We start from the raw sequence: 9,119 nt of genomic DNA, 5'->3' as shown, positions 1-9,119 counted from the left end.
CGACGGCGTTGGCGACCGCCCTGTACTCCGCCTCGGCGCTGGATCGGGAAACGGTAGTCTGTCGCTTGGACGACCACGTGAGTAGGTTGCCCCCGAGGAAGACGCAGAAGCCCGAGGTGGACTTGCGCGTGTCGGGGCAGCCAGCCCAGTCAGCGTCGGAGTAGGCAACAAGCTCCGTGGAGGCGTCTCGATGGATCCGAAGACCAAGGTGTGTCGTCCCACGCAGATACCGAAGGATGCGCTTCACGAGCTGGAAGTGGCAATCCCGCGGTGCATGCATGAAGAGACAACACTGCTGAACGGCGTAGGAGAGGTCGGGGCGAGTCAGCGTGATGTACTGGAGCGCCCCAGCCAAGCTGCGGTACAACGACGGGTCGTGGAAGAGCGGTCCGGAGTCGGTGGAGAGCTTGGCGAGCGTGTCGACGGGCGTGGAGATGGGCTTGCAGTTCAGCATCCCGGCGCGGTCGAGGATCTCCAACGCGTACTGTTCCTGAGAGAGAAACAGTCCACGTGCGGTCGTGGTGACGTTGATGCCGAGGAAGTGATGCAGGGCGCCAAGGTCCGTCATCGAGAACTCACGATGGAGCGCCCGGATGACGGAGTCGAGGATGGTGGCGGAGCTGGCGGTGAGCATGATGTCGTCCACGTAGAGCAGCAGGTAGGCGAGATGATCGCCTCGCCGAAGGATGAAGAGGGACGTGTCCGACCGAGACGCATGGAAGCCAAGGGTCCGTAAGTAGGTGGTGAAGCGCGAGAACCACGCCCGCGGCGCCTGCTTGAGACCGTAAAGAGAACGGTTCAGCCGGCACACGTGAGAGGGCGAGGTAGCGTCGACGAAGCCGGACGGTTGCGTGCTGTAGACCGTCTCCGCGAGGTGCCCGTGGAGGAAAGTGTTCTTGACATCCAGCTGATGGATCGGCCAAGACCGCCCGGCAGCGATGCTCAACACGGTACGAATAGTAGCCGGCTTCACCACCGGGCTGAAGGTCTCGCCGTAGTCGACACCGGCCTGCTGCGTGAAGCCGCGGAGAACCCACCGCGCCTTGTACCGGGAAAGAGAACCGTCGGGGTTGAACTTGTGCCGGAATATCCACTTCCCGGTGACCACGTTAGCACCTGCAGGACGAGACACTAAACACCAAGTGTTATTCTGCATCAGTGCATCATACTCCTCGCGCATCGCGTTGAGCCAGTTTGGGTCCTTGAGTGCTACCCGATAAGAAGACGGGATAGGGCTGATGGAGGGAGGCGGCGTGTGAGCGGAGGCAAGTACTTTAGGTTGGGCAAAGCCGGTCTTGCCGCGCGTCCGCATGGCGTGCATGTTCTGAGGGGGTTGGATGGCTACGGCGCGAGGAGGGAGAGACGTGGGATTGGGCGGGTTGGGCTGTGACGAGGCATGCATGGGCGGTGGCAAGGCATGCATGGGTGGTGGCCCGTGCTCGCGGCGCGCGGGAGCTGCATGCGCGGATGGCTGGGGCGAGGGAGGCGGAACGACCCGGCTGGAGTCGGGCGTGGCATGCGCGAGAGGGGGAGATAACGCGGGCGGACTGGAGGGGCTGGCGGGCGATCCGAGGTGTGGAGATTCACAGCGGATCGGTACGAGGTAGGCAGGGTGCGCCACTCGGGGAGGATCTCCAGTCCGGGAGTTGTTGTGGCTGCTGGTTCGGTAGTTTCAGCGCTGGGGGGAGGAAAGTAGGGGAACTGAGTCTCATCGAACGTAATGTGACGGGAGATGATAACCTTGCGAGATTGCAGGTCGAGGCATCTATAGCCTTTGTGTTCCAGAGGGTATCCTAAGAAGACACAACGTGAGGATCATGGAGCAAGTTTGTGCGGGCTTGTGGCGATAGAATTGGGGAAACAAAGGCAGCCAAACACGCGCATGTGATCATAGGTTGGGTGGTGACCTAAGAGACGAAAGTATGGTGTGTGAGACGCAATGGTGGTAGAGGGATGCCGGTTGATGATGTAGGTGGCAGTGTGTAAAGCCTCAACCCATAATTGGGGAGGCAGGTTTGCGTGAAGAAGGAGGACGCGCAAGACGTCGTTCGTGGTGCGTAGGTGGTGTTCGGCCTTGCCGTTTTGAGCGGACGTGTATGGGCAGGAGAGGCGGAAGGAAGCACCGTAGCGGGAGAAGAGGTCACGGAGGGAGGTAGTGAGAAATTCGCCCCCGTTGTCGCATTGCATGCACTTGATGGATACATGAAACTAGGTACGAACATACGCATGAAAACGATGTATAGTGTCCGCGGTGTCGGATTTGTGGCGCAAGGGGAACGTCCAAGAAAAGTGAGAGAAGTCATCAAGAATCACTAAGTAATATTGAAAACCAGTAAAGCTACACACAGGTGATGTCCAAATGTCGCAATGGATTAATTCAAATGGGGCAGTAGTAAAAGAGTTTGAACTAGAAAAGGGCAACCGTGGTTGCTTGCCTATTTGGCACGACGGGCATACATGAGTTTTTGGCGTGCCATTATTAGTACATGCAGGAAGGAAATCACGAGCTAAAATGGAAGTGGTTTTATTGCTGGGGTGGCCAAGGCGTGCATGCCACACATCGCCGGCGACGAAGAGCGCTGCTTGGACCGTGGAGTTGGTGAAGAAGGGGTAAAGCTCGCCGTGGCTACTGGACCTCATGATGATCCCTCGAGTTGCTAGGTCCTTCACGGTGAAACCAAAGGGTCAAATTCAATACTGCAACAATTATCTATAGTAAAACGACGAACGGAGATCAAGTTTTTGATGATGGTAGGAGATACGAGGACATCATTAAGGGAGAACGAAGAGAGGGAGGTAGAGCCGACAGCGGTGACCGGGAGACGAGAACCGTCGCCAACTACGATACCGCGAGAGTGATGCCATGATGGAGAACAAAACTTAGTGAGTAGGTCGGTCTTACCAGCCACGTGCGAAGTCGCCCCGGTGTCGAGGAACCACTCCTGGCCGCCGCCCGCCTGCTGCTGCTGCATGGAGAGGTTCTGCAGGGCGGCGTAGAGGTGGTTGTACTGCTCCCAGGTGGGGGCGCTGCCGGGTTGAGGCGGGGCGACGTGGAAGGCCTGCTGCGGCGGCGGAGGCCTGGGCCCAAGAACACCAGCCGCGTTGGGGGCGGCCCAGCCTGCGCGCGCACCGGAGGGCGTGGGAATCAGGGCCCCGTAGGGGGCGAAGTAGCCGGCCGTCGGTGCAGCAGGGGGTGGAGCAGCGCCGCTCCCTGACGAGCCGTTGCCAGACGCGCCGCGCCCACGGCCGGCGGCCGCAGCCACGCCCACGCCCGCCCTTGTCGCTGGTGGGTGAGGCGACGGGTCTCTTGCCCTTGTCGTTGCTGCCATTGCCGCGGTCTGGCGCGGACCCGCGGTCGCCGAGGTGCCCGATGGAGAGAGCGGTCGGAGAAGACTCGAGGCGGCCGTCGATGAGGGAGCGTTCGTTGGCGGAGATCTCCTCCAGGAGGAGGCGCGAGCGTGCTTGGACGAATGTCGGGAAGGGCTCCTGCATGGGAAGCAGAGTCGCCATGACCTGGAAGCGCCGGTTGAGCCCCCGGATGAGCTGCAGGGTGAGGCTCTGGTCGGAGACGCGTTCGCCGACGTCGCCGAGGGCATCGGCGAGCCCCTTGAGCCGGCGCGAGTATTCGGCGATGGAAAGATCGCCCTGCACGGTGTTGCGGAATTCTGCACCGAGGATGATCGCCCGGCCGGGCTGGTTGTCGCGGAACAGCAGGTGCAGCTGCGTCCAGACGTCGTAGGCCGTGCTCGTGGGCGACACGACCACCTCTTGGAGTTCCTCTGAGATCACGCCGTACATCCACAAGACGATCGTGAGATCATCATTGCGCCAAACAGCGCTCTCATGGAGGGGCTCGGCGGCGTCGTCGAGGTGGTGCTGGACGTCATACTTGCAACAGATGAAATAAAAGAGCTGACGCCACTTGGAATACGAACCAGATTCGAGCTCGAGCTTCGACGAGAAGTAGTGCGCGATCGAGGGAGGCAGCCCGGTCGAGGAGGAGGGCCCGGCGTCGCCGCCGAGACGAGGGATCATGGGGCCGCCACCACCTCCTAGACGAAGAGGAGGGACTGGCGTGCTGCCCGCAGTGCGCAGAATGGTCGCGGCCGGCGTCGTGGTTGGCGCAGCAGGCGCGGCAGGGCGCACGGGGCTGGCCTGAGAGGAGGAAGGGCCAGCCGGTGCGGGAGCGTTGAGGGGCTCCTTGCCGCGGGCAGCGGCCGGCGCGACGCGGGCGACGGGGGTGGCGGCGAGCGGACGGCGAGGGGAGGTCGGGGAGTCGAGGTCGGCCGAGCGAGAGCGTCGGAGGAGGCGATCCATAGCGGAAGCAGAAGGATCGAGGAAGAAGTCTGATACCAAGTTGAGTACTGTAAATCTCACCGTGATGTATTGATCTGCCTCAAGGGCTATAAGTACAGGTTTACAAGAGAGAGACTACGCAGAGTCCGGTGAGAGTACAACGGCATGGCTGGGTTATCCCTTGCATGCAGGACGTGCAAGTGCACGTAAGGCGCACGGAGTGCGCGTGTAGTTAGACGCCGAGCTATCCGGTCGTGGGAAGTTAGCCGGGAGCAGTAGCATGCGTGGGCATATTCCAACAAGACTGAGAGATTGCGACAACAAAAAATAATCATCATTCACGAAGATCGACATGGAAGGAAACTCCCAAACTCCTTGGTAAGCCAACCAAACCGGTCGGCGGGAGGAGATTGAAACTGACGGGCCTTAGAAGGACTTGTATAAACTGAAGAACTTGGTATAGACTCGTTTATAGTGTTTTGTTAGAGTGTGCATTTACCCTGTTGGAAATCGAGTGCATTCAAAATAGAGTTGCTCATAGTCTAGCTAATATAGAAAGATCTGAAGCTAGCACCGCATGTTTGCTGCACCAGGTTTCAGACCGTATCACTGAGGATGTATTAGCAGACTGTAACACCATATCTGAGCAATAAAACCCATGTTCAAAAATAATGTCAAATGAGGTCCACCGGTTAAGTATATGCCAGCTAGTTCCATCTGAAGGATCAACGAGTGATCACATATGTATGTGCATACAGACACGGTTTCCTCAGTTGATTTATACTACTGTGAAACTGGAATCTTTCAATCCATCTTCTCGTCTATTGGTTTTCAGAAATCCAAACAGTACGTGTGTGATTCTTTGCGTGTAACTTATTAGAGCATCTCCAATAGCATGTGTATATTTAGATGTCTATATATTTATATAGACAATGGTCTAAAAAAATTCCCTTATATACACATCTAGTTTTGCATCAGAACGTCTATATACAGGGACCATGACAGATGGGTCGTTGCTGGGGAGAGGAAGAAATCATGACTACAACTGAGTTTAGACAACGCCTTCACATTGTCCAGGCGTGGACATTGTCGAGGTCGATTTAGAGGATGTGTATATTTAGACAACCATATAGACAAGCTGTTGGACGCCTGTTTTGGGCTCACGTCGTGAAAAACGAGTATAGACATCCATATAGACAAGCTATTGAAGATGCTCTTAGCAGCTGGATACCATTACTGGACATATCGTTTAATATTACCACAGGGGCACCAATTGGCATCCCTCCGAATATGCTACTCCTGATCTACTTTTCCCACTAAAAAAGTAAAAATAAACAAACAGACAGACAAACAAACAAAAACACGAACGGAAAGTGACATTTCTGTGCTGCTTCGTCGTCATGCAGGGTGAGGTTGGTCATGTCTGGTTTTTTGACTACTTTTTAGGTCACTAATTCATGGTGGCCTTTGAATAGAGTTTGGTGAGGTTGGTCATGTCTGGTTTTTTGACTACTTTTTAGGTCACTAATTCATGGTGGCCTTTGAATAGAGTTTGCACCACATATCACCATGCTTGCAATGTGATTCACACCTATGTGCCCTAGCTGAGTAAATAGCATAAAACTACTACTTTACAGGCTAGGGTTTTAAAAAACTACCGGTTTTTAATTTTTCTCAGATAACTACCAAATGGGCGGTCGACTGTTTCAAAAACCCCAAATGACCGTTGCTTAAAATTTAAACGTGTTTATGACAGGTCGGGCCCGCACCTAAACGAACCGTCTGTTTGACCGTTAGGTTGACCGTTAAGTTACAAGTGGGGCCCACATGTCAGTGTCTCTATCTCATATGTCCTCACTTTTTACAAAATAGCCCCTATAAACATTTCTGAAAAAGCAATCGGGTCCTGCTATTTCTCTGAAAAAGCAATCAAGGAGCTGCTCCTCTCCTCGCGGTCGGCGTCCACCTCTGCGCCCGGAGACATCCTGCGAGCCTCCATCGCCGGCGCCCGCCCTCGCCACCTACTGCCACACCACCGCACGCCTCTGCCTCTCCTCGCCTCCACCTCGTGCGTCCCGCCTCCGCACCCGAGCTCGCGCAGCTGCTGCTCGCGGCCATGGACGCTGCTGCGTGCGGCCCTCCGCTGCGAGGCCCGATGAGCTCTCCCGCCGGCCGTCTCCGCGCCCGAGCTCGCGCAGCTGCTGCTCGCGGCCATGGCCGCCACCGCGTGCGCCCTCCACTGCCAGGCCTGGCGAGCTCTGCCGCCGGCCGTCTCCGCGCCGAGCTCGCGCAACTGCTGCTCGTGGCCATGGCCGCCACCGCTTGAGCTCTCCGCTGCCAGGCCCGGTGAGCTATGCCGCCGGCCATCCCCCAGCCTCCGTCTCTCCAGCCACTGCTCGGGGCGGTGGCTTGCACACAAGCCCCCCATGGCGCGCGCGACGGCCGCGGGCGGAGCCCCATGGCGCGCGGCGACGGACACGGGCAGAGCCATTTGGAGGCTGATTCCAGGGACCCGATTGCTTTTTAAAAATGTTTGTAAGGACTAATCCGTAAAAAATCTATGGATGAGGCGCTGACATGTGGCCCCCACAAGTCAGTTAACAGTCAAACAAACGGTCAACCAAACGGTGCTTTTACTGGCGGGCCCGACCTGTCATAAACATGTTTAATTTTTTAACAAAGAGGATTTGGGGTTTTTTGAAACAGCAAACCCCTGACTTGGTAGTTATCAGCGAAAAAATAAATTTGGTAGTTTTTTGCAACCCTAATCCGTAAAGTAGTAGTTTTATGATGCTATTTACTCGCCCTAGCTCGGTGGTCGTCGTTGTTTTTGTCCAGCTAGCTACCATCATCGTCTCCGGCTGGTCTCCCTATATATATCAGCATGCATGCTTGCTCTCCACCATCAACCAAACAATCGCAACGCCTCGAGTGCACTCACAGTCACACAAAGAAAACTGCACACACACACACACACACACACACACACACACACACACACACACACTGCAAGGTGGAGTGAGGGAGAAAGAGAGATTTGTAGTGAGATCGAGGAGCTAGGAGCGATCATGGCGTGGAGGGAGAGCTACTTGGACCTGGTGCTGATCCCCGTGGGCCTCCTCTTCCCGATCGTGTACCACATGTGGCTGTGGCGCGCGGTCCGCAGCTGCCCGCTGCGCTCCACCATCGGCATCAACGCCGCCGCACGCCGCCTCTGGGTGCTCTCCATGATGAAGGACAACGAGAAGAAGGCGGTGCTGGTGGTGCAGTCGCTGCGGAACGTGATCATGGGCTCCACGCTGGTGGCCACCACGTCCGTCCTCTTCTGCACCGGCGTGGCCGCCGTGCTCAGCAGCACCTACGCCGTCAAGAAGCCGATCAGCGACGCCGTCTTCGGCGCGCACGGCGAGTACATGATGGCGCTCAAGTACGTGGCCCTCCTCACCGCCTTCCTCCTGTCCTTCCTCTGCCACACCCTCGCCATCTGCACCTTCAACCAGGCCACCTTCCTCGTCAACGCCCTCTCCCACCTCTTCGCCCTCCCCAACGGCGGCCGCCACCTGCCGGTCAACAAGGAGTACGTCCTCGAGGTCCTGGACAGGGGGTTCCTGCTCAACTTCGTCGGGAACAGGCTCTTCTTCGGCGGCGTTCCGTTTCTGCTGTGGATTTTCGGGCCGGTGCTGGCGTGCCTCTGCTCCATGGTCATGATCCCGGTACTGTACAACATCGACATGGTGTACATCGAGAGAGGAAAGGGTGGCGAGGTCAGTGACAAAATGGAGACGACCGATGCCGACAGTGACGACGGCATGCAAGTCTGATCGACCTTTCATTCGATCGTTGGTGACACGATCGACGATATGGGCGCAGCAACAACGATCAACGGATGTTAATTAATTTCGTATTCAAAAATCCATGCGCGCGCCTTTGTTTGGAACATGGGAATTGTTGTTTCATTTTCCTAAACCAATTCTGGCTAAACTTCGACAAAATTTATGTTTCCAAAGAGGCCCTGCATCTGCATGCATGTGAGACAAGTCATCAGACAGGAAATATATATGCCATTCAATTGTTGGTACTAGTAGTGTATGTGTGCAATGCTTCATTTTCAGCGACTATGTAGTATACTGTTCGTCATCTGTATAACGAAACTTGATGACAATTTCACATGGCATGGAGTAGTGCACGAATTTGCCACTTGGGGACAATGTCAGTGGCTCAATGCAATGTCGACGTCCATTGATCTATCCAAGATTATTTTTCGACAAGCACACAACTTTTCATCAGAGTAAAAAAAAAAGGTAGTCTGCTACATTTTGTGTACGGGTGGACATTCACCCGAAAGCGCATTTGCAGCCCGTCCGAGGCGCAGAAATGCAGTGCATGTGCATGACCAGCAAATTGTCAAAGTGCCAAAGCGTACAAAGCGCGAGCTATATTGCTATGGCAACCAAAGATGGCCATCAGTGGGCTATCGTTTCCCTCTAATACAATTGGGTTCGTCTAGGTGCGGTGGCGGAGTTGTGAAACCGACGACGTGTGAAGTATGTCGCGGTTGCACGCGACAAAAGATGGCGGGTGAGTGTCTCGGTCTGAGTTGAGCTGCGCGCTGGTGAACCACGACGTCCGGCTGGGTGAACCATGGTGGTGATCTCGTCACGGGCATTGGTGGGTGTGGTGGGTAATGCCGGATATGTTCGCGCGCGGGCCTCGGATGAACAACGGCGAAGTCATGGCAACTTATTTCTTTTTAAACAACAACTAGCACAAATGCTCGTCTGTTGCAATGGGAGAAATTTTACATGTATTTAGAATTAGCGGCA

General features: G+C 55.8%; 2 protein-coding genes across 2 annotated transcripts; one reads left to right on the top strand and one right to left on the bottom strand.

Moving 5' to 3' along the window:
- Window positions 1-2,302: 2,302 nt before the first annotated feature.
- LOC119338146 lies at window positions 2,303-4,135 on the bottom strand. Its single transcript, XM_037610443.1, has 2 exons — window positions 2,903-4,135; window positions 2,303-2,664 (listed from the first exon to the last, which is right to left on the bottom strand). The coding sequence occupies exons 1-2, from the start codon at window positions 4,033-4,035 to the stop codon at window positions 2,658-2,660; spliced, it is 1,140 nt and encodes a 379-aa protein (XP_037466340.1). The 5' UTR covers window positions 4,036-4,135; the 3' UTR covers window positions 2,303-2,657.
- A 3,083-nt stretch (window positions 4,136-7,218) lies between these two features.
- Window positions 7,219-8,377, top strand: LOC119342129. The gene has a single exon (XM_037613968.1). It carries the CDS (start codon window positions 7,365-7,367, stop codon window positions 8,115-8,117), a length of 753 nt encoding a protein of 250 aa, XP_037469865.1. The 5' UTR covers window positions 7,219-7,364; the 3' UTR covers window positions 8,118-8,377.
- The last annotated feature ends 742 nt before the right edge of the window (window positions 8,378-9,119 follow it).

This window comes from Triticum dicoccoides, chromosome 7B (genome assembly GCF_002162155.2).
Source record: "Triticum dicoccoides isolate Atlit2015 ecotype Zavitan chromosome 7B, WEW_v2.0, whole genome shotgun sequence".
NCBI classification, from domain to species: Eukaryota; Viridiplantae; Streptophyta; class Magnoliopsida; order Poales; family Poaceae; genus Triticum; species Triticum dicoccoides.
The sequence above is the reverse complement of the archived record's forward strand: the minus strand, read 5'-3'. Positions and strand labels throughout refer to the sequence as shown.